The sequence below is a fragment of the Myotis yumanensis genome, unplaced genomic scaffold (assembly GCF_028538775.1).
Source record: "Myotis yumanensis isolate MYYU_CA2020_CCGP unplaced genomic scaffold, mMyoYum1.0.hap1 SCAF_17, whole genome shotgun sequence".
In the NCBI taxonomy this organism is placed as follows: domain Eukaryota; kingdom Metazoa; phylum Chordata; class Mammalia; order Chiroptera; family Vespertilionidae; genus Myotis; species Myotis yumanensis.
The window spans coordinates 15461431-15485896 of record NW_027223768.1 but is presented as its reverse complement, the minus strand read 5'-3'; the positions used below and the strand labels follow the sequence as shown (position 1 = coordinate 15485896).

General features: G+C 44.4%; 1 protein-coding gene and 1 pseudogene across 2 annotated transcripts; one reads left to right on the top strand and one right to left on the bottom strand.

Moving 5' to 3' along the window:
• Positions 1-59: 59 nt before the first annotated feature.
• On the top strand, positions 60-961 carry LOC138995925 (heterogeneous nuclear ribonucleoprotein D-like pseudogene; annotated as a pseudogene).
• A 4232-nt stretch (positions 962-5193) lies between these two features.
• Positions 5194-23884, bottom strand: SYT11 (synaptotagmin 11). Of its 2 annotated transcripts, none has more exons than XM_070396185.1 (4): positions 23588-23884; positions 16445-17271; positions 8927-9047; positions 5194-8490 (listed from the first exon to the last, which is right to left on the bottom strand). In XM_070396185.1, the coding sequence occupies exons 1-4, from the start codon at positions 23619-23621 to the stop codon at positions 8180-8182; spliced, it is 1293 nt and encodes a 430-aa protein (XP_070252286.1). In that variant the 5' UTR covers positions 23622-23884; the 3' UTR covers positions 5194-8179. The 2 variants fall into 2 exon arrangements, with proteins under 2 accessions (XP_070252286.1, XP_070252285.1); XM_070396184.1 differs by having other exon boundaries at positions 8924-9047; positions 23588-23882.
• Positions 23885-24466: the final 582 nt, after the last annotated feature.

Sequence of the window (24466 nt, the reverse complement as noted above, 5' to 3'; positions counted from 1 at the left end):
AGCACCCCCAGCCAGGAACTTGGCCACCATGGAGATCAACACGAGCAAGAATCAGCAGGATGACTGGAGACTTGAGCGGGGATACAAGCAAGAAGGATCTGACTGATATTTATCTCGATGTGGGGAAGTTGTAGACTGCACAATTAAAACAGATCCAGTCACCGGAAGGTCAAGGGGATTTGGATTTGTGCTTTTCAAAAATCCTGCTAGTGTGGATGAGGTTTTGGAACGAAAAGAACACAAACTGGATGGCAAATTGATAGACCCCAAAGGGCCAAAGTTTTAAAAGAGAAGGAACTCCCAAAAAGGTTTTTGGGGTGGATTGAGCCCAGATACTTCTGAAGAACAGAATATTTTGGAGCCTTTGGAGGGGTTGAAAATATTGAACTTCCCCGTGGATGCAAAAACAAATGAAGAGGTTTTTGTTTTATCACATATTCAGATGAGAACCAGTGAGGAAATTATTAGAAAGCAGCTACCATCCGTTTGGTTCTGGGAAGTATGAAATCAAAGTGCCCAACCAAAAGAAGTATATAGGCAGCAATAATAACAAAGAGGAGGAAGAGAGGCTGCAGCTGGTGGACCAGGTGGTACTAGGGGTCTGGGCTGAGCCCAATAGAGCACTTCGGGCAAGGCCTCTGGAGGGGGTGGCAATCACCACAGCAATTACCAACCATACTAAAGGAGGACGTCGGAGAAAACTGAAGGAGATTGCTAAAGTAACCCATCTTCAGGACAGCATTGAAGATTGGTCTTCTGTTGCTCTAAGGTGATTATTTTATTAAAGACTTTCTAGTATTCAAGACACAACTGTGTCCAACTGTATATAGCCAACAACTAGTTTTCTTTGTTTTTACTTTGTCTTTTGCTATCTGTGTTATGATTCAATATGGACTTGTGTTTATACAAGTTTTATTTGTAGATTTCATGTTAAACCTCAAATAAATGCTTCCTTATGTGATTGTTTTTCTGTGTCAGGTCCTGGGAAAAAAAAAAAAGAGCTGTGAGGGATTCAAAAGATTCAACAGCCTTGCTTTTGAGCTCTGATAAAATTTGCATGTACAAAACAACTAGAGATCAACCTTAAAGTAGTATGTTATGTGCTCCAAACTGGGACTATTATAGGAATTCAGAGAATTTAGTAGATTATGTGCTTCAAAGTGAGAATGTTATAGGAGTTCAGACAAGGAATTAGTATAGCTGGGGCAGATCTGAGTAGCTGACTCTTTTAAGAGGCAAATTGAGAAGAGATTGACTTTAACTGGAATCCAATAATAAAGATAAGATCAAAAAGCTGTAACTTATGAAATTTCCCCTCATTCCTGGTCTTTTTTTTGTTTGTTTTTTGTTTGTTTGTTTTTTAATTCTTACCAGAGGATATTTTTCCATTGAATTTTAGGGAGAGTGGACGAGAGAGGGAAAGATAGAAATATTGATTGGTTGCCTCCTGCACGAGCCCCGGCCAGGGCCCAGGATGGGAAGGAGCCTGCAACCGAGGTAAATGCCCTTGATCAGAATCGAACCCATGACTCTTCGGTCCACAGGCCGATGCTCTATCCACTGAGCCAAACTGGCCTGGGTGCCCTCATTACTAGTCTTAAATTCTTTTTTAATTTATTGAATTTTTAATTTATTTTTATTTCATTTAAAAATGTGTTTTTATTGAGTTTTAGAGAGATAGGAAGGGTGAAGAATAGGGAGAGAGAAACATCCATTGGCCGCCTCCTGCATGGCCTCTATCAGGGATTGAGCCCTCAACCCATGCATGTGCCCTGACCGAGAATCAAACTCGACCTCTTGGTGCATGGGTCATGCTCAACCACTGAGCCACACTGGATGGGCTTTTTTTTTTTTTTTTTTTTTTTTTTGAGAGAGAGAAAGGGAGAGAGAGAAATGTCTATTTTGTTCCACTTATTCATGCAGTCATTGGTTGCTTCTTGTATGTGTCCTGACCAGATATCGAACCACTAACTGAACTACCTGGCTAGGGCCTCATTCTTAGTCGTTATTGCTTATTTTCTCAAAAGAATTTTTTCTTATATACGTTTAGTAAGTTCCTGACAAATGGTAGTGTTGCATCATCTCCAAACGCAAACTTGAGAAGGGTGAGACAGAATCTTTGCTAAGTTTGACAAGCATTTGGCTTTAAAGTGCTTTATAGTCCAATACTGAAAATGTTGGATTTGCATAGTCCTGGATTTGCTCAGCTTCAAATTAAAATTTACTTTCAAATTATCTCACATTTTATCAGCACAGCTGGAACTGAAACTAAGTTCCATACAGGGAACTAGTTCTCTGACTAAAGAATTATTCAGCCCTAGCTGATTTGGCTCAGTGGATAGAGTGTTGGCCTGCGGACTCAAAGGGTTCTGGCTTCGATTCTGATCAAGAGCCCAGGTTCCAGGCTCGACCCCCAATAGGAGGCGTGCAGGAGGCAGCCGATCAATGGCTCTAATCATGATGTTTCTATCTCTTCCTCTTCCTTCCTCTCTGAAATCAATAAAAATATATTTTAAAAAAAAGTAAACTCATACCTTGTTTTGAAGGAAACTACTGGATCGAATAAAGGACCGATAGATCTTCATGTTTGGGGTATTCTTAAATTTCCAATCAACTTTTAAATATGAGTTGGCCTTGACACAAAATTACTGAAAATTACAGTCCTTGCTTAAAACAAAACAACCCAGAATCCTTACTGCGCATCTTTTGGTTCAGTGTGTACATTCCCCGGTACACATGATCATATCAAGTCACCTCGTTTTTTAACAAAAGCCTGGAGTGAGGACATGTGTCATTTCCTGCCCTTCCCAGAGCTGGTTATGGATAGAGTTTATTACAGTTTGCTCTGAACCAGGAGAAAGTCTTTATTTTTTTTAATTTTATTGTTGACAGTATTACAGATGTTCCCCTTCCCCCCCTTGCTTCCTCTACCCAGTTCCCACTTCACCCCACCCAACCCCCTCACTGCCCTACTGTCTGTCTCCATAGGTAAGATCTTTGGTTAATCCCTTCCCACACCCCTCCCCACTTCCCTCTGAGATTCATTAGTGTCCATGCTTCCATGCCTCTGATTCTATTTTATTCACCAGTTTATTTTGTTCATTAGACTCCTTTTTTTTTTTTTTTAGTAATTTTAAAAAATATATATTTTATTGATTTTTTACAGAGAGGAAGGGAGAGAGAGATAGAGAGTTAGAAACATCGATGAGAGAGAAACATCGACCAGCTGCCTCCTGCACATCTCCTACTGGGGATGTGCCCGCAACCCAGGTACATGCCCTTGACCGGAATCGAACCTGGGACCTTTCAGTCCGCAGGCCGACGCTCTATCCACTGAGCCAAACCGGTTTTGGCTTTTTAGTAATTTTTATTGATGTTTAGAGAGAGGAAGGAAGAGGGAAAGAGAAACATGGATGTGAAAGCCTAACATCTATTGGCTGCCTCCTGTATGCCCCCTACTGGGGACTGAGCTGAAATCTGGCCATGTGCCCTGACGCAACTGAACCAGCAACATTTCAGCCAATCAACTGAGCCACATGGATGGGCCAAGGCTGCCCATTTTTTAATTGGATTGTTGGCTTTTTTTGTGTCATTAGACTTCTTGTTTATTTTGATTTTTAGATTCAATTGTTGATAGATATATATTTGTTGCCATTTTATTGTTCTTATTTTTTATCTCTTCTTAAAGAATACCCTTCAACATTTCATGTAATACTGGTTTGCTGGTGAACTCCTTTAGCTTTTCCTTGTTTGTGAAGCTCTTTATCTGACCCTCAATTCTAAATGAGAGCTTTGCTGAGTAGAGTAATCTTACTATTATTTTGCATATCATATTGGGCCCACAGAAAGAACCTGGGTCCCTGGTAGTTTCAGTGACCCTTTGCCAGAGTTAGCTCTAAAGGCTGCCCCCCACCTTTGAACTTCCCTTTAGGTGAACTAATACATTTTCTTAATGTTTAAGCCACTTTGAAGTGGGTTTCGTGTACTTGTAGCCAAAATCACCCTGAGTTCCAAGTTACTCTTACAATCATTTTGTTATATCTTGTTCCTATTTTTAAAACTATTTTTAAAACTAGGGAAAAATATTATATACATGCCATGATTGCAATAATAAGATAGTTAAAACAAATTGGAAGGAGATGTGCCAAAATGATTGATGTTTGTCTGTAGATGGGTACTTTTCCTATTCTATGAACTTACTATTTTACATGTTTTCTATAATGATCCTGAGTGACGTTATCAGGGAAAAAATGCACAGGAAATAAGATTGGAAAACAAAACGGTTGTTTAGGTTTCGGAATCGATTGATTTTTCCCCTCTTATTTTTCAATCAATTTGCTTATGTTTATTATATTAGTTTTATAATTTGAAAATGTTTTTTAGTTCCTTCACTGAAACTTCAAAGAGCAGGGGCTTTTTCTCCTGCTTCCTTTCTCTCTACCCCAAGCATGTACACAGGGAGGACCATTAAGAGAAAATATGAAAACTGAATCATTCCAGACTTTAAGGCAGGCTCAGAAATCCACAAAAGCACTTGCAGTGGTCATATCACCCCAGTATATGACCCCTGAGTCTTGCATTAACCTATGTTTTTTCTTTTTCTAAATCTTTATTGTTGAAAGTACCTATGCTTTTTTTCGTTCAGAGCATTTATCAGTTTGCATTTATACATTTGTTATTGTGATTATTCGATTAATGCTTGTCCTCTGCTAAGCTTCATAAGAGTAGGACTCTTGCTTATCAATATGCTGTATCCGCAGTATGTGGCATATGGTAGACACTCAGTAAGTAAATAGCTGTTGGTTAATGAATGAGTGAGTGAACCAACTCAGTCAGTCTAGGCATTGCTTTTGGAATAAATGTTCCCAGTTACAAGGGCAGAGTAATTCTCAGCACTCAAAACCAACATCTCTCCCCTGGTGGTTATGGTCTTAGAAATTACATTTTGAAGGGAAAGCAAAATGACTAGAAAAAGTACTAGGACAAACAGCAAACCAAGTCACCCACCAAGCGAGAGCCTCTAGGACAGGAGTCTGGAATGTGCATTTTCTCCACAAGTGCCCCAGATGATTCTGAATCAGGTGGCCTGAGGCCCACACTTTGAAAACAGCCCCTGGAACATCCTATTAGAATCTGAGCATTCACTTCATTCGTCGTCACCCAGCTTCCAAGAGAACCATGCTGACATCACTGTTTCTATTTAATGGGAATCAGTTTTTATTTTGCACTTGTGCGGTGCATTAACAAATTCAACATACAAGATAGCATTACATATTGTAGGTTAGCGTTACGGCATTATGCAATTTCACACGATTCATGTTAGCGTTTTCAGATTTTTCTTTTTCTTTTTTTTTAAATTTGACACGTTTATTTTATTCTTGAGTTTCATTTTTACAAGAGAAGACACAAGGTAAAGAAAGACAACCACACTGGAGAAGGATCATGGTGAGGGAAATGTCACTATCATGGCCATAATAAAAGCCTTCCAAGAAAAAGGACTTGCGTTATCCCCTCTCCTGAGCAAGCTGCCCCTGTCCCGCAAACCAGTTCTGTCTGTTTTCACACCTAGAGCACTGCTTCTACGCATGTACCTCTTGGCTGTGCTCCACTGAGAACTGAAAGAAGGAATAACTCATAAAGGGACTTTTGTTACTAAGAGAAACCCTTGTCTTCCCAAAGGAATCAAGTTATCAGCAGAGAAGAACTGACTCTTGGAAAATCCGAGTGACCATTCCCTAACCTATTCCTGACCATGAGTGCCTTGTGCAAAAACTAGGATGTGACTCTCTTGTCTTTCAACTGACTCTTAGGAGGAGGCATGCCTCTTCCACCCTCATCAGTTAGCTCTGGGAGGAACAAATGGGAAAGCCCAAGTCAGTTAAGAAACTTTGGGACAGCAAAGTCAAGGGCACGATGGATCAGGCCTGAGGTAGGAGGGAGGAAACCTGTACTTCCTTTTGGCCTTTTTTTCTGAGAAAAACACCGAGGCAGCTCACAGGCTACAGAACTACTGGTTCCTCCCCTGTCACCTCACTACCCACTACTCAGTAGACCCAACGAATTCAAGGAATAAAGCTACAAGGAGATGGGAAAGAGAAAAGTGGGGTGAGGCTGTTTCCCATACTTAGATCAGGAGGAGCTACAGAGGCACACACAGCAGGGCAAAGATCAGACTGTCTCCACCTGTTGCTTTGCATTGTTTCTGGGAAGGAAACAAAAATGGATTGCTCAGCAATTTCTGATCTTTAGACATTAAGGCGATGAAGAGGAATCATTTAAATTTTTTTCCTAATGGGGTTTCAGAATGCTCTTGTTAGATTTACATTAAACTATCTCAAAATGCCATTTTTAGAAAACAAAAATTATTTTCTTCTACGTATGATACAGTATTTACATTCCATGGAGTATAGGACAGAGAGTGGTGGTGTGAACCCAACTGATGGTGAGAGAGTGAGTCAGATTGTAGTGGGTGGGAGCTGACAGGGACAAGAACAGAGAGGGCCTTGTGCCTGCTCAGTACTGCTCCGCCTTGTCAAGAATCAAGGTTAAAAAAGACAACAACCAAAGGATTGGGGAGGAGCAGATAGGTTTTAAATCCACAAGAGCTAAGGGAACATCAAAGGCAACATCACCACTCTCCATAGCGACTCAGCTTTTTAACTCCCTTCTCAGAAGTAAGTTAGAAAGTGATGTTCTTGCATGGAAGTGGACCTTCAATTTTAGCTAATCCCTCAGGCCATGCTTCAAGCTGCTGCTGACTTGAGTTCCTCTTCAGGGTAGCAAAAATATCAACTGCCTATCCAAGCACACTTATTGTCAGTGAAGTCTCTGCCACCATGAGAAGTCTCAACATTAGAGACATGGCTGGACTAGGAGTAAAAAGAGACTTGAATTCTAATCCCAGCAGGATGCTGAATGCTCTCCACCTCTGTGCCCACTGGCAGAAGGAGGGCTGAACTCTGTGGTTCCCCTCATCAGTTCCAAGAACCAAGCACTTTGTTTTGAGGGAAAAGATGTCCTGAAAGAATCTAAGTTACCTTTATGACTCAGTCTCACTGCTATTTTTAAGAGTCATTGCTAAAAAATTTAAGGAGAATAATTTTTGAGGCCCTTTGCCTTACAAAGCAAAACTAACCACTAACCACACCTAAGCTACTCGAGAAGACTCTAAAGCTTCTTCTCAAGGGTCAGCATTTCTGGAAAAACAAAGGCCAATTTAATTCTTCAAACATCTGTTGATTTCTAACCCATCAACCAGAAATAGCTGTCGCTTCCATATCCAGCTGCAAAAGGGAGGTCGCAGCCACCTCATTTCTCCTCTCCTTGTCCTCATACCTGCAAATAATGTTTGGGGTCAGCAGGATCTGTTCACTGGTGCTATCCTATAGCTGAGGTTGGAATTTCCAAAGCCCTCATTAGAGACATCATCTTGTTTTGTAAACCCCATGCTGCCTTAGGAGTCTCATGTGTCCATGTGCTTCATCACAATTAATCATAGGCTGCCGTCTACCCCTTCATAGCAGGAGAGCTGACAGCAAAAACACCCCATCTCTCAAACAGTCTTTCTCCTGAAAACCCGGCCTGATCCAGTCCACCTTTGTTTCTTGGCTTACTACAGACCTCTGACCTGGAGCTCAATAAAAGAGCAGAGATGTCAGGGGCAATAGGAAGAAAAGATGGGGACAATGAAAATAGGAGGTTTTACAAGAGCAAAATATTCTTTGCGGAGGTTGGGAGAGTAACTGTTCAGAGAAGCCCGATAAAAAGAGGCCAATTTCAGGTATTCAGCAAATACAGTTCGGCACAAAACACAATTTTCATGGATTAAAATCTGTAACTTGATATTGGCAGCTAGGCTAATTTCTTCAGTTTGTATTAGACATGCAAGTATAGGTTACATTGTTATATATAAACTTGTAGAGGTCTTTCCCTCTCTCTTTTTCCCCATTAAAAAAAAAAAAAAAAAGAATTGCTAGTGCCTTGCCAAGGAGAGAAATCATCATCTCTACGAACTGATCTGCAGCTGTGGTCATGTGGGGTGTTCTTTGTAGGGTTTATTTTGTAAGAAATTTTCTTCTACAACTAAAGTGAGGTTTTGAGTCCGCTTCTCTCTGCCACCTCTTTCCCCACCATGTCCCTGCCCAGCCTGGCCCTGGGATTGGAGGCGAGGAGCATAGGATTAGTACTCGCTCAGACTGTGCCACTTGGCCACAGGCTTGCGGGGGCTCTCGCAGACCTCTCGCCAGTGCTCGGCGCCACTGGCTGTGACACTGTGCGCCCCCAGGATCAGCCTCCCCACCACCTCGTTCTTGGTGGTGCGATCAAAGTCGATGACGAGGAACTCGATGCTGATGTCGGGCAGGAGGTCAGTGGGGATGTCATAGATGAAAGACTCATTGAAGACTGGGTTCAAAGTGCACTTCTTCACGTGGGTTTTCTTCTTGGCAATGCGCTTTCTGCCATAGTAGACGTTCACCTTGACATAAGGATCTGGGGCCGCCAAAGAGATAAAACAAAAAAAGGAAGACAGGCCTATGACACAGTCCTCTCCTCTATAATGGTGGTTTCATGCTGGGAAGAGGGGGTTCTGTTGTCCATCTCTTTGGTAGCCACCCCTACGTGGTCTTGGTGACAGCACAACCAATGCCTGGAGCAAGGACTCAGCACCTGGCACGGGCTCCTATTAGGGCATCTCACCAAAGGTCAAGATCCCATTTGCTCACCCATTTGGCTAGGAAAATCTATAACCTAGATATTCCCCAGGAAGAGAAAGGAGACATAGAGAGGAACGCATGTATAAGGGGTCCTGACGTAGGGGTGTGTGTGTGTGTGTGTGTGTGTGTGTAGGGCGGGTATCTGGGCCTCAGGCAAGAGGAGGGGGTGTCATTCAGACGCTTAGAAATAGGTTGGAGTAAATAGCTGCTACCTGAGAGCCCGGTGATATCCATCTTCGGCAAGTGTCTGGCTTTGAGGACCACCACCGTCATTCTCTGTGCCACAGGCTGATACGACAGGGACACCTGGAGTTCCCCTCTGCTAATGCACTTCTGTGAAGAAAAACGGCACATGAGAATCCTGGCAGGGGAGCCGGGCACGGCACGGAAAGTGTGCCGGGAGAGGGGAGAGAGGCTGGAGAGGAAGCACAGGGAGGAGAAGGCTGCATGGCAGGTGCCCACCCCCCAACAAGATGTTACTATCACTGGACAGGGACGGGGTAAGAGGAGATGTTCTCATTATAATCCAGATGCTAAATAAGATCACTTGCATGGAGAGGCAGCACAGCCTCGTTCTTAAGGGCCCAGACTCTGAAGCCAACCTGGCCCGGATTCAAATGGGCTACTTGTCGTCTGTATGACTTGGGACCACTTACTTGACATCTCTGTAGTACTTCAGTTTCTCACCTATCAGATGGAGATAAAAATAGCACCTAAAGGCCTGGCCGGGTAGCTCAGCTGGTTAGAGTGTCATCCTGAGACACCAAGGTTTCGGGTTTGATCCCCAGTCAGGGCACGTGCAAGAAGCAACCAATGGGCCCTAACCGGTTTGGCTCAGTGGATAGAGCATAGGCCTGCGGACTGAAGGGTCCCGGGTTTGATTCCTGTCAAGGGCATGTACCTTGGTTGCGGGCACATCCCCAGTAGGGGGCGTGCAGGAGGCAGCTGATCGATGTTTCTTTCTCATTGATGTTTCTAACTCTCTATCTCTCTCCCTTCTTCTCTGTAAAAAATCAATAAAATATATTTTTAAAAAAAGAAGCAACCAATGAATTCACAATTAAGTGGAACAAGAAAATTTATGTCTCTCTCTCTCATTAGTAAATAAAAATTTTTTAAAAATAGTACCTCATTTAGAGGATTATTTTTTTAAAATATATTTTATTGATTTTTTACAGAGAGGAAGGGAGAGGGATAGAAAGTTGGAAACATCGATGAGAGAAACATCAATCAGCTGCCTCCTGCACACTCCCTACTGGGGATGTGCCTGCAACCAAGGTACATGCCCTTGACCGGAATCGAACCTGGGACCCTTGAGTCCACAGGCTGACGCTCTATCCACTGAGCCAAACTGGTTAGGGCTCAGAGGATTATTAAAAGTATTAAATAAGTTAAATTTTGTGACACCGCGGTGCCTGGAGCACAGTGTGCGCGACAGAAGTGTACTCTCTCCCATCCCCTCATTTGGTTCTTGTGATAAACATGTACATTGGGAGGCAGGGCATTTGGGTCTGAGCCTTCACTTTGCCGCTTCCTCAGCACCTGGCCTTGGGCGAGTCCCCGGCCTTTCTGCGCCTGCGCTCCTCCATGCCACAGGGTGAGTGTCCGCACCCGCTCCGCCTGCCTCAGTCACGCACTTCAGGGTGTCTTCTCCAGTCGTCGCTCTCTTCCCTGGGCCGACATCTTTGCCTCCCCATCTGTAAAGTGTATTCTAGGCCTCACTGTGAACTTGGGAGAAACCTCTAGTCCTCCGAGAACATTTTACACCCCTGGCTCACCACCTGCCAGGTGCTGGGGGCCACAGCTGCCCGGACCCAGCTGCTCCCAAGGAGCTCACTATGCAGAGAAGAGACACAGAAGTAAGAAGCCTGTCCAAGTGCTGCCGGGAGACTCAGGAAGGCGCTGCCAGTTGACATCTGGGCTGAGTTACGAAGGGTGAGTAAGAGGCCATGAGACAGTGGGCAGAGAGAAGCTCACATCAGGCAGAGTGACAGGAGTGGCCGGCACATAGGCCCTGGGCCCTGAAAGGGTACGCTGTGTTCTGATGTTGGGGTGCCCGGCAGGAGGGATGAGTCAGGAACCTGGAGCGGTGGGTGAGGTGAAGGTGAAGAGCAGTGGGGCGCTCTAGCCAAACAGCAGAGTCACCACCGGGCAAGGTGAGGTCTGTAGGTGTAGGACTGACAACGTTATGATGGTTGTTTTTAATATTTCATTAATAATATTATTATTCTAGTGAGAGCTGAAAAATGGAGAAAGACCAAAGTCAGAAAGCTCAGTTAAGAGCTGCTGTAATAGGCGAAGGAAGAAATGATGAGGCCTGGAGCCAGGGCTAGAGCAGAGGGGATGGACAGGGGGGTAAGCTATGTCTCACGGAGAATTGCCAGGATGTTCTAGGTGTGGGCGGCTAATTGGATGTAAATGTAGGGGAGGGGGATGAGATGGAGGAATATTTGTTTGTTGGTTTTGTCTTGTTGGAGGACTATTTCTTAAGTTTCTGGCTTAGAAAGTGGGGCTGAGGCTGAGATAAAGAAAACAAAAGGAGGTAGAATTTGAGGAATTTAAGACACAAGTTAAATCTGAGACAAAATCATTCCTCTGAGAACAAAATCATTCCTCCACTATCAAATCAATATATATATGTGTATTAACATGTATATCTTATTATTATTATTTTATCCTTACCCAAGGATATGTTTGTTTGTTTTTTAATCAATTTCAGAGAGTGAGGAAGGGAGAGAAAAACATCAATTGGTTGCCTCCTGTATGTGCCCTGATCAGGGATTGAACCTGCAACCTGGGTATGGGTGCTCTGACTGGGAATCAAACCCGCAACCTTTTGGAATATGGATGATACTCCAACTGAACCACCCAGCCAGGGCCTACTATCAAATCTTATTCCTTGTATTATTCATAGTCCCAAAGAAATGTCACCTATTTCAGGAATTTTTCTTAGATTGAGCAAAAATAGACTATTTTCACTACCAGCCTTACAGGTCCATCAAAATGATTCATTGTGCACTTACTAAGTGCCAGGAACTCTGCCAGCAGCTAGGGCTGAAAAAACAGACAATGAAGAGTCCTACCCTCAAGAAGCTACAGGCTAGCCCTAGCTGGTTTGGCTCAGTGGATAGAGCGTCTGCCTGTGGACTGAAGGGTCCCAGGTTCGATTCCCACCAAGGGCACATGCCCTGGTTGTAGGCTCGATCCCCAGTAGGGACGTGAAGGAGGCAGCCAATCAATGATTCTCTCTTATCATTGATGTTTCTCTCTCTCTCTCCCTCTTCCTTCCTCTCTGAAATCAATAAAGAAATATATTGAAAAAAAAAAGGAGAAGCTACAAGCTAGTGCTCTATCTGTCAGGTGTGTCTGATACAGGAAAGGACAACAGCAGTAGTTTAACTAGCTTATCAATGAAAAACAAGTGGAAAAACCTAATAGTTTATGTTTTGATTATAAGCCTTATGTTATCTCAAGGAATAACATTGTGATAATAAGGAATTCGATTATTTCATGTGGTTTAAAAAATTTCTCAAGACTATGTTTCATACCAGGAGCATATGAAAATGTCTCTCATAGGGCATAGAATATGACTAACTAAAATTTAATTTTGAAACTGAAGTGAAAAAAGAGAATAGACTTTTAAAAAGATGTGACAGCTTTTCTCTACTAGATTGAAGTCTCACATTTTTTCCTTGCCCATAACATACATATTGTCTGGTTTCGATGATATCCACAGGAAGTACCCACAGCCAGTTTAAAATCACAGGCTGGTTGCCCTTGCCAACCAGTATACTTCTGCGCTGCTTCTTTTTGACACAAATCAGAATACAACCAGAGAACGCAAACTCCTTTTTACTACTATTACCCACAGCCCAACGGCATTAGGAAAGTAATCCCCCATGAGAAAGAAAATCAAATGCCTTCCAAAACATTTCAGAACTGAGCTATCCAATACAGTAGCCACTAGCTACATGTGTCTATTTAAATTATAATCCATTAACATTTTAGTTCCTCAGTCACAGGAGCCATATTGCAAATGGTCACCAGCCATGTGTGGCTACCATATTGGACAGTGCAGATGGAGAACAGTTCCACATCACAGAAAGCCCCAGCAGACAGAGCTGATCTAGAAAGCAAGAACCTTTGGATGATTTGGGCCATTGCTCTCCTCCGTTTCCACGAATAATAAAATGTTAAGTAGATTTGATATCTATTTCTGGGACCCTCTTGAATACTGGTATCTAAATATTAAATATGCAATCTTTCAATATAATTCTAACTTTATATACAGAAGAAGGATACGTGGGGTTAAAGGGATATTTGATTAAAAAAAAATAACACAGAGTTTTAGCCCTGGCTGGTGTAGCTCAGTTGGTTGAAGCGTTGTCCCATACGCCAAAAGGCGGCAGGTTCAATTCCCGGTCAGGTCAGGGCACACACCCAGGCTGCAGGTTCAATCCCTGATCAGGGCACTTGTGGGAGGCAACTGACCAGCATTTCTCTCTCACGTTGATGTTTCTTCCCCTCCCACCCCCCACCTCTCTCTCAAATTCAATCAATTAAAAAAACCACCACTAACTACAATATTATAGTTTAGGTTTCCTGAATATTTGTTTAAAACTGTTTCCTAAACCATTCATTATAGCAAAATCTCCCTAATCTAAACCTCCACGTCCCTCCCCTAGGTCTTTGAGAAAGTAGACAACTTCTGGTTCCCCTTTTAATATTTTTCTCCCCTAAAATCGCTCCTCAGGCAACTGTTTTCCTCCTGGCCGCCCTCACCTTTGTCGTTTTACCTGGGCAGAATGCCAGCGCCCATTCAGCTGCCCCTTTGTGATACCAAGTCTGCAGCCGCAGCACTACCTGAATGCCATTCCATTCTGCATCGAAGAACAGAGTTTCATGTCCCTCGTTCTCCTCCCCTTCTTTTCCCACCCAATCCCATTCCAAGTAGCATTGCCAATGGCTCTTTTTTCAAAGGCTCTTTGTCAAGGGCTGGGAGCGAGCTCTGTTTCCCAGTCCCTTGGCTTAATGAGGCAAAGACCCTGTTGTGGGGCAGACAAGCAGAAGGACAAGGGGGAGAAAGGGTTTTGTCTGTGCCTGACAGAGTTGGGAGGCTCTGCCCTCCCTCAGTGGGAGAGAGGAACAGGAGCATGGGTCCTGCAGCAGACAGACGGACACAGGAACACTTAGGCAGGGAGAAACCTATTTCCTCTAACTAGCAGAGCCCCTCCCAGGATGATCTTCTAGCCACACAGCCACAGTAAACCTTTACTGGGGTGAGCAGTACGAAGGGCCACCTCCACATCAATCACAATCATGGGCAAAACAAAAGAAACAAAAACCTTCATGTTCCACCCTCTCCTCCTCCCCAGGACACATACAGAGCAACCTTCTTTATTGTTCCTGGGAAAGGGACATTCCTTTTTCTTTCTCTCTTTTCAGTCCCTTTGGCTAGACTGGATGACCTCTAAGGTCCCCTGTAAATCTGAGATTTTAAGAATCCTTCCGTTAAGTGGCCATTGTCCCAGGTCGTCAACGCTGGATTGGACGGTGGAAAGGCAGGAAAACAATGACCTGAAGAAATCAGGAGTCTAACAACGCTCTGCTACCCACTCGGTAACTCTCTTTTCCCATGTCTCTTTTTTATTCCCCAGCCCCCTCTGCACGGTCTCCCTTCTCCTTGTGCGGAATTTATTGTGGGAATATAACTGCCCGTTCATTTCTATCTGAATAAAATACTAGGAGAAAAGCTGCTTGCCACTAAAAAAATAAAAAATCAAGTCCCAACGCCCAACTCAGAGATTTTGGGTATTTCAGAGTTTATAGCATGATCTCCTTTTACTAATCATCAAGAGTTCATTTTTCATGCTTCTTATATCCTTTTGTATGTTCATAAGAACCAAGAGTGCTCTCCTAAAGTGATCCTAGTAAACTTCATGATCCAGCCTAGGGAGAGACTGAGGCCCAGAGATGGTAACTACTTGCCCAGAATAAGGTAGTGAAATGGACAGAGTAAAAAGTGATGACCAGTCCCGGGCTTCTTCAACCGGACTGCACTGTATAATGGGAAAGAACAAGAGATGAATTCTCTGCTAAAGGCCAGGAAAGACAGTTAGTAGTGGGGAGCTACATAGAGAAACGCAATTCTCACCGCCACGCAGGAATCTTTGGAGGAAGATCATTGGGCCCCATATCATAAAGGAATGCTTTACACAGACCAAAAAAAAGCTCTTTACAGACAGCGTGGAGTCGGCCCGAGCAGCTCTAACTGATGAGCTAAGGGGAGACCCAGAAAGGGTTGACTACAGTAGAGAGGATTTCGGGCAGGAATGGGAAGCTGCAGTGCTAGGGAATCACCAGGATGAGTGTTTAGCCAGGTGAGTGGGGAATGACAGTCATGGCCCGGGTTGGAACACAGCCCTGCCCATAGTTACTGGTTGGGGAGAACACTGTTGGGAAGCCGGGCGGTGGGAAGGCTCCGGTGTGGGGTTGCACAGGCTCTGGGTGTCCTGTGTGGGGCCTCTCCCAGGGAATGTGTTGCTAAGGATTGCAGCCCTGGCTTATCCCTCCCTGAGGGGAGTTAATAAAATAGAAGGAAATTGGGCTCATGCCAAGAGCCCCCCTGGACGTTTAGTAAATGCCCCCTGCCCAGTGTCCTGGATTAAAATTCAGGTCTGACTTCAAAGCCCTTGCTATTAACCACTTATATTTAATCCTGAAAAAAATAAATGAAACTCTGAGTTAAAATGTCAACAACTTCTTTCAAAGCACCTGCCAATATGGTAATTGCCAAAATTGTTTGTCTTTCCTGCACTGAAGTAAAAGCTCCCCTAGGGCACTGATATGCCAGAGATATTATCTCATTTGAGCCACCTACTCCTGTAAGGAAGGTAATATTAGCTCCATTTTACACTGGGGGGGGGGGCGGGGGGAGCTTAGAAGGGTTTTCTCCCATGTCACACAGCTGGAAAACGGTGAGCTGGAACATGAAGTCAGGAGTCCAACTCCAGAGCCCGAGGGCTTAACCATAGAACTACATTGCTTCCCCAAATGTGGAGGAAATGAATGAACTCATGGAGGACAGGTACACAATTCTTGTACCCCTGAAATGACAACTCAAGAGCCAATGCTAGCCCAGTGGGAGAGAAGGCTCTCCCTCCCTCCCCCCTTCTCACGCAAACAGAGAGGAGGAATAGAGAGAGAAATATCTGTAGCAAAGGTCTGGGCCTGGCTCAGGGGCTCAGAGGTGAAGCAATTCATTAAATCGCATTTATAAAATGGTTACTAAAAGACATCCAGACACGATGCTATTTATACCCCTAGGTTTGGGCTGGGAAAGGAAAGCAGAGGGGGAAATTATTGAACCACTTTCAACGTTTCTCAGCTGTGAGAAATTCGCTAGAGGAAGATCACATATTATTTGGGGGGAAAATTAGCCCCTACAGCTAAGCAGGCTGGATGCAGTGTCAGGATACCAGCTACTAAGTGGAATTTCAGAAGCTACCTGTCCCTCTCTCCCCAGGAAGCTGCTTCCTAGAGGAGACCTTACCTGCCAGGCCCTCTGTCTTACTCTGCCCACGGCTTATTCTTGGTAGGTGAGAGCTTCCGCCCCACAGTCCCTCTTTGCCACCCATTTCATCCCCTCCCCATCCCCCCCTTCCATTTGTCCCCTAAGATCTTGTCTCCCCCAACCTACCATCCCTCCCCCACACACACTTCCTCCTCACCTGGATGTTCCTTTTGATGATGTCCCTAGTCAGCTGTACCTTGCCTGTGCTGGGGTCCACCCCAGCCAGTGGCACCATGACCTCCCCAATGACGTCGTCCCGAGAGAAGCGGTCAAAGCTGAGAACTAGGAAGTGCAGCACCAGGTCCTGGAGCTGGCTGTAGGGGATGCCGTAGAAGGTGAAGGTCTCGTCGAACACAGGGTCCAGGGTCTTCCGCAGCACTCTGGTCTTCACCCGGTGCCGCTTGTCAGGAAGGATGGTCATTTTGATGTAGGGGTCAGAGCCCTGGGTCTGGTCATCCATCACGGGCAGCCCATGGGCCTCCTGGATTGTCACCACCAGGGCTTTTTTGGGGAAGTTATAGTCCACCGAGAAGGTGAGGGACCCCAGCATGACGTCCTCCTCTGGAGATGATGGAGAACTCGTTTTGCTCTCCCCGGGGGTTAGGCTTGCAATGGGGCTCCTCAGTTCTTCCCCATAGTCCACTTTGATGGGTAGTTGGCCGAGACAAGATCCAGAACTGGGGGGCCTGGGACCCTTGTCTCGGCCCAGCAGGCCAGCCTCTGCTGCACCCACCAACAGGTTCCCGTGTCCACCTTCCCGCCCAGGGCCATCTTTGTCTCTTCGCACTTTGATAATTTTATTTTTGTTGCTGAGGGTCTCTGGGTATATGCTGATGCCTTTGAGCATATGAATAAACTTGTATGGTGGGTTCTTGTGCTTCTTCTCCGTCTGCTGGTGGCAGCATGTCCAGACAAAGACGGTCACCGAGACACACACCACCAGTACAGAGGCCCCGATAAGGCCTGCCACCACCGGGGACATATCTGAAGGTGGAGAACAGAGATGCGTCAAGGCAGGTGGACCTCAACCCCCTTCCAGAGCTCTCCTACTTGGTGCCTCTGCTGGAGCCACGTGAATCCCAAGCGAGCCTCCAAAACAAAATGTGCTCATCTGGGCTTATGAACTGATCCCCTCCCTTAGCAATGCCCTCATCCATCCACTCAACCAAGCCACGGCTCTTCCTTTCCACCAAACCTGAGTGAAATATTTACCTTCTCCAGAAAGACTTCCCTGAAGCGCCCACCCAACTCCCTGTTATTGTCTTGGCCTTCCCTTAGCACTTAGGAACTTGGTTTGCTAATAATGATTGGTTTCACATAAACTGCCCTGTAAGTCTTGTAAGGTCACCTTTTTACATTCACCTCAACTGTTACACAAGGGCACGAGGCGGTTCTGGGTTCAGGAGGGTGTTCCACAGCATCTCGGACAGGGTTTGTAAACAGTGGGACTGTGTTGACTTACTGGCATGTAGGGTGAAAGGACGTGGGATTGACTTCAGATCATTTTGGTAGGTTGCTCAAGGGTAGCAAAAGTGGGTGGGTGGTAACAAGAACAGTGTGTCTAAGTACTTTTTAAAATCTTCACCCGAGGTAATTTTCCCATTAATTTTTAGAGAGAGTGGAAGGGAATGAGGGAGGGTGAGAGAGAGAAAGAGAAACATCGATGTGAGAGAGACACATTAATTGATTGCATCCTGCAGGTGCCCTGACCGGGGCAGGATTGAACCCGCAACCCAGGTAACATACCCTTGATAGGGAATCGAACCTGAGACCCTTTGGAACCCAGGCTGATGCTCTAACCCCTTAGCCAACCAGCCAGGGAGGGTTTAAGTACTTTGAAAATATGTTCTGAATTTCAGCTCTTAGGTATTTACAAATAGAAGAATTTTAGAAAGAGAAAAAGAGAGACTGTGGAAAAGTCAGATCTTTGCTCAAATGTCACCTTCTTAGTAAGATCTTCCCTGACCACCCCATTTAAAAGTGCAACCTTCTCCATCCCAAAGACCCACACTTCTTAGCCCTGCTTAATTTTCTCCATGTGTCTGCTCTTTCTTTCTCTCTGTCATACACACCCACATACACGAGTATATATAAACACACATATACATTTACTGTTTATTATCTATTTTCACTAGAATATAAGTTTCATGAGGACAGGGATTTTGTTTGTTTTGTTTATTTCTATATCCCCAGCACTAAAGACACTTAATATATATTTGTGGAATAAACAAGTAACTAAAGAGAAACAGATTTTTTCCTTCCCTTCCTCTAGTCTTATCTGTCTTTTCCCCACACAAGTTGGCCCCTAACTTAGATAATTAGGTTTGGGGTTATTTCCCCTTTAAGTTCACTGAAGCCAATTGGTCTAGATACAGCCTCTAGTTCTCTACATTACTTGACTTGCTTAAGTTTTTCAATTACATTCAATATTATTTTGTATTAATTTCAGGTGTACAACTTAGTGGTCCAACAATCATATACAAAGTGTTCCCCCTGATATTTCCAGTACCCAAATAGTACCATAAGTAGATATTACAAAATTATTGGCTATATTTCCTATGCTGTACCTTACATCCCCATTACTATTTTTGTAACTATTCCCATATTACTTTTTTTATGTTTTGCATATATATACTTATATATTGCATTCTAATAACATGTAATGTATATATGTATACACACACAAATTATAATCCTCTGTGGTAATCACAAATATTGAAACCCATTGTGCCATAATATGGTCCCTTGAATTTGAAATGTTATTATATAATTTTGTTTCAATGGAAGCAGAAACATAACAAACCCCACATTACTTTTTTAAGGAAAGATTCGGACAGGGAGAAATAAGAAAATAAGTGTGACTCCAGAATATTCCAGATTCTTCCTGGAGCATCCTTTCACCAGGTCTGCCCGGCTCTCTGCCTCTCACTGCAGACCTCTGTGCAAACTTCACGTTATCAGAGAAGCATTAGCTGACTGCCCCGAGTGAGATAATATCCCTATTACCTGCTTTATTTTTTCCTCACGGCAGTTCTTATGCCCAACAATTTCTGTTTTTCCCCACCAGATAAACTTAATAAGAATACTGAATTTCTGTCTGTTCACTGCTATGTCCCCAGGTCCCAGAACCATGTGGCACCTAGTAAGTATTCAGTGAACAAATGAGTTAGTAAATTCAAAACAGCCTCCACAGATTGGAAAAAGAGGGTGAGGTCAATATGATGACATATCTCAAGGAAAATTTAAAATTCTATTTGGTTTTTAAAACCTGTCAATAAGCAACGGGAGACCTTACTTGACAAATCTGAGCAAAAATCACTTAGCAGTTTAGGTGACCACAAGCGTGGAGTATAATTAGGCTAGAGCCAACTTATACTTTGAATACGATATCTGGATCACAGGAGGGTAGTATAATTTCATCTGCACTGGACACAACACATATGGAGTGTTCTGTCTACTGTCTAGCACTGACAGGAATAAACACTGCTTTTTTTTTTGGTTGTACATTTTTTATGTCCCTGCCAGGCATTGAGCTAGAGCTTCCTCTCTTTGAATCAAAGAACTCATTAAGTAGGTACTATTAATATACTCACTTTACAATGGAGAAACCTGGGGGCTCAAATCTGCCCCAGGCCAAGTAATGGCAAAAGGCAGTGATGGGATTCAAATACTGGTTTGCCTGACACCAAAGTGTCTCTACATTATGGATCATCAGGATGGTGAAAGATCTGGGAACCACATCCAGTGAAGAAAAATGGAAGGAACTGAAGGAGCTGAGAGGTCTAGGAATAATAACTGTCTTCAATTATTTAAGATGCTGTGATGGAAGAAGGTGTGATTTGATTTTACTTTGGAGGGCCAGCGCGTACAGGCTACAGGAAGACAGATCTGACTCAATGAAAAGAGTCAAATTATTATTTCAACTGCCTCACAATAGCCCAGATTGCTTCATAAAGCAGTGAATCTATAATGGAAAACTTTCAGAGGTTGAATCACCACTGGTCAGGGATATTCTAAAAGGGATTTCTTCCATGGAGATTGTGCTAAATATCTTCAAAGTTTTTTCTACTTCAAACATTCCATGGTTTCATGAAAGCTGGGACCAGGTAAGAAAAGAAAGGGTTAGTCCTGGCCGAGTAGCTCAGTTGGTTAGCGTTCGTCCTGATACACCAAGGTTTTGAGTTTAATCCCTGGTCAGGGCACATACAAGAAGCAATCAATGAATGCATAAATAAATGGGACAACCAATCAATGTTCCTCTCTCTAAAATCAATAAAAATAAAAAAATTGTTAAAGAAAAGGAGGAGTTACATTCTAAAATAATATAGTTAAGGAATAAAGCCATTAACAAAACAAATCAAGGCGACCATGTCCATACCAAATAATAACAGTGTTTATTCACAGAGCATTAAGTGAAATAAGAGTTATTATGGAGAGAGTTTTCACAAAATGGGACAGCCTTGGTGTTTAGCTCATTGAGAGCAAGCAGAAATGACATCCTGTTCATCTCTGAATCCCTGAGTCTCTTACATCTAACACAAGTTCAGTAAATACTTATTTGAACAATTGATTGGTTTCAATTGTCAATCAAAATGGCACAAGCTAAAAAAAAATGGCTCTCTATTCACCAATAAGGGACTTTCCTGAAAATTGCTTGCTAATGATTAGTGAAACTGAACATAGATTGTCTTTGTGAGAAGGGGAAAGCAGGGAACTACCGACACAGGTGTATTTTTGAGAATGATTTGAAAGAGAGATCTAAAGGCCGTGTTGGGAGACATTTGAGTGATCCTTTTGGCTCCACCTTAAATTTACTCTGCGATCCCAAGGGAACCCACTGTTGCTTCCCATGCCTTGGCTTTTACTGCTAGAAAATGCAGGTGGTGTGGGTAAGAAAGAAGATGAAGGATTCTTATCTTTCAGAAGGACAGAGAAGGAAAAGAAGAGAAACAGATCAATCCACTTATAAATCACCTACGTGCTTTTCTCCACCTTATTTCCCACCTTTGCCCTACTTTTTTCTTAATTATTTGTTAACCTCTGCCTCTCTTTCCCAAACTCAAGGCAGTTAATTGGGAAAATCGGGGATGTTGAGACTCAGAACCCTCTGTCTTGCTTTGTCAAAAGGTTGGTGGGGAAAGGAAGTTGGAACTAATATCTGAAGTGAGTGCTTAAAGTAGTTGTAAATTGCAGTGACCTATGCTTCTTGTTCCTTTTGTACTCGAAGGTCGTGGATAATTGAGCGTTGGCTTGGTGTATCTCCCAAGGGCTAAGGCATTGGAAATGAAGTGCTCTATGAGACATGAAAAAGTCAGAAGTAACAGTTCTTGTGTAGGAAACCCTCTGTAAGGGTTGAAAGGCCTGCGAGACACATCTGGGCTATGCCCAACTCTGTGAGTTCCTGACCAGACCTGCTTATTGACTTCCTTTACTAAACCAGCTTTTCCCTGTCAAATAGACCAGTGTGATACAGGTATGAGAACAAACTTTGGCATCAACTGGACATTGGCACCACCCTCACTATTTTGTGTAACTTTTATTTATTTTATCTCCCTGAGCCTCAGTTTCCTCAACTGGAAAAAGTATATATAATAATTCCTACATCAGAGGATATTTGTAAGGATTAAATAAAATGTAGTATGTAAAAGGCTGATAACATTTATTTTCTCTTTTCCACTAATATTCCTTCTAAAGGAAATCACACCATCTCACTTTGCAAGGAATTGGGAAATGCAATTAGAAAAAAAGAACATGCTGAAAAGAAGGCATAAGAAGAAAAAGAAAGAGCAGAAAGAAAATCATAGGGTGCTCATGCAATCTCCAAAGAGACATCTATTTTAGAAATTTAGGACTCAAAGAATAGCAATGCAGAAGGTGAAGTGGAAGACAAAAACATCAAGGTTTAGCCTTGAGAATCAGTGGGAACAAGTAGTAATTGGGTGTGATCTGCTGTCTAGATACTTCCCCTGATCTGATGTCTTCTGAATATTGAGAGAATGGAGCACATTGGGTTTTGCTCATTTCCATAAACCTCTCACTGGAGAGTGAGAAAAGCCACTTCCATGTTGGATTATGGACCCACCCAAACCCTGGATGCTCAAAACTTCTGGATTGTCTGAGGGTTAGGATCTCTTAAGGGATATGAAGGAACCCTTGGCTGACAGCACTCTCACTGGCTTCTACCATCCAAACTGGGGTTAAGTAGAATTGAGGGAGACGCAGGGCAATTCTTTTTTTTTTTTATTTTTGCACCAGGAAAACATAGCACAGGTAGTTTGTTACCCTGGCATATTTTGGAGGAATTCCCTAGGAGGAAAAACTTGTCTCTCGAGCTTTTATTTCCCATTTTTCCTATTTTCCACTCCACTCTCTGCTCCAAGGAATGTAACAGATCTTGGAGCCGCGCCGAGATGACGTAATGCTTTCTCTGGTACACAAAGCGGCCTCCCCCGGGCCGGGCCTCTCACGCCCCTCCCCCTCCGGCCTGGGTCGGGCCCCCACCAGCTCCAGCACTAGCGCGGGTGAGTCCCCCTATTTGAAAAGCCAGCCCAGAGAACGGGGAACAAAAGGCCTGGGAGGAAGCGCCTGGGCACTGCCAGGAGGCCCAGAAATAGACATCACGTCATCCCCTCGCCCAGCAGCACCAAGCGCCATTTGGTAGCATCAGAAGGACCCCACCATTACGATGCAGAATAGAACTTGCAGGGCTCGCGGTTCCCCTCAGCCTCAGCATCCAGCTGACCGGCTTAAGGAGTGGCTTCCTTTTAACTCCCCACCCCCGCACCGCTCTCCCTAGAGGCCGCTGCCTCCCCTGGCTGCCATCCACACAGCCCACAGTCTCCAAACTGCCATCTTGATGCCCCATCCCCCTTGCCATCTCCCTCCCCCGCAGCCTGAGGACTAGGATGGGGAGGAAGGGGCACCGCCCTGCGTGCCCCAAGGGGGAGGGCTCGGCCTACTCCACCTCTCCTCCCCCAGAAGGAGGGGTGCACATCCTCTGCAAACTCTCCGTTTCTCACCTCCAGCAGTGCTGACGGTGCACCATACGAGGTTTTGGCATCCTGGACCTTCCCTCCACCCCCCACCAGCCTCCATGTCTCTAGCCTTCCCAGCCTCTGCAGCCCATAGTTCAAGTTCAGGCTCTGTCCACTGCCCACGACCCACCTCCACAGGCCCGATTCTAGCGGGGCTAGCACTTGAAGACCCCGGTCTGGGCTTCATTCCTTGTGCAGCCGCTGGGTTCCCCTAGCTTGATAACTCTTTCGATTACCGCAGGCTTAGTTGGACCGACTGTACTTACCAAAGCTAGGTCGGATATTGGTGATTTCGGCCATGTCGTAATCAGAGGCTCTTGCTGTAAAGGCTGTTGCAATGGTCAGACAACTCTGAGAACCCTGGATCAGAACCGAGGCCGCCGCTGTACAGCGCTAGGTCAGGGGATGGGGGAGGTATCTGGCGGGTGCCCCCTGTGACGGTCTGGTCCCTGGTTGCCAGCTGCGGTCGCCTCTTAAGATGCTCCAGGGATGCTCTGAGCTAAGGATGCAGGTGCAGCCAGACTGGTCCTGATGCGAGGGAGGCCCCGCCTTCTGCCGAGCGGTCCTCGGCAGAAGACTCCGCCTCTGTCCGAAAAGTTCCGGAAGGCAGGACCCGCCCCTTTCCGGAAGATCTCTGGGCGGGGACCCCATCACCGGGATTTCCTGAGAATAAGACCCCGCCCACTGACGGGCTGTTGGTCTAAAGGAGAAAACCCCAAGGATAGAGTAAGAAACGTAGGTATGTTATCATGATTCTGATCCCCTGGGCTTAACATAGCAGCGGAATGTTCTGGCTGAGAGCGAGCCCAGGATTTTGGAAAAACAAAATTCTGTATGTCGGCATGTCAGTATCCATTACCATTATTGTTATGCATTTCTGAGCCCACTAAAGGTTATTATGGAAACTTTCTTAAACTTCAGAAACGCTAAAACTCTGACTAAAGATCAGACCTCCTGATGGATGCCCAACTCTGAACATTTACTTAGAACAATTTAATTACACAAGTAGAACGGGTGAATTTTGTGGTGTGCAAATTAAAGCTGTTTTTATAAAAAGACTAATGAAGCTCTAGTCGGTTGGGCTCAGTGGATAGAGCGTCAGTCTGCGGACTGAAGGGTCCTGGGTTCGATTCCGGTCAAGGGCA

What these genes read in the sequence shown, in the direction of transcription:
- SYT11 (XM_070396184.1), bottom strand. Translation starts at nt 23,621, where the DNA reads ATGGCCGAAATCACCAATATCCGACCTAGCTTTG. An exon ending in CAATATCCGACCTAGCTTTG is followed by an intron (nt 17,272 to 23,587) that starts GTAAGTACAGTC and finishes CTCCACCTTCAG; the next exon opens with ATATGTCCCCGGTGGTGGCA. An exon ending in TCATCAAAAGGAACATCCAG is followed by an intron (nt 9,048 to 16,444) that starts GTGAGGAGGAAG and finishes TTTTCTTCACAG; the next exon opens with AAGTGCATTAGCAGAGGGGA.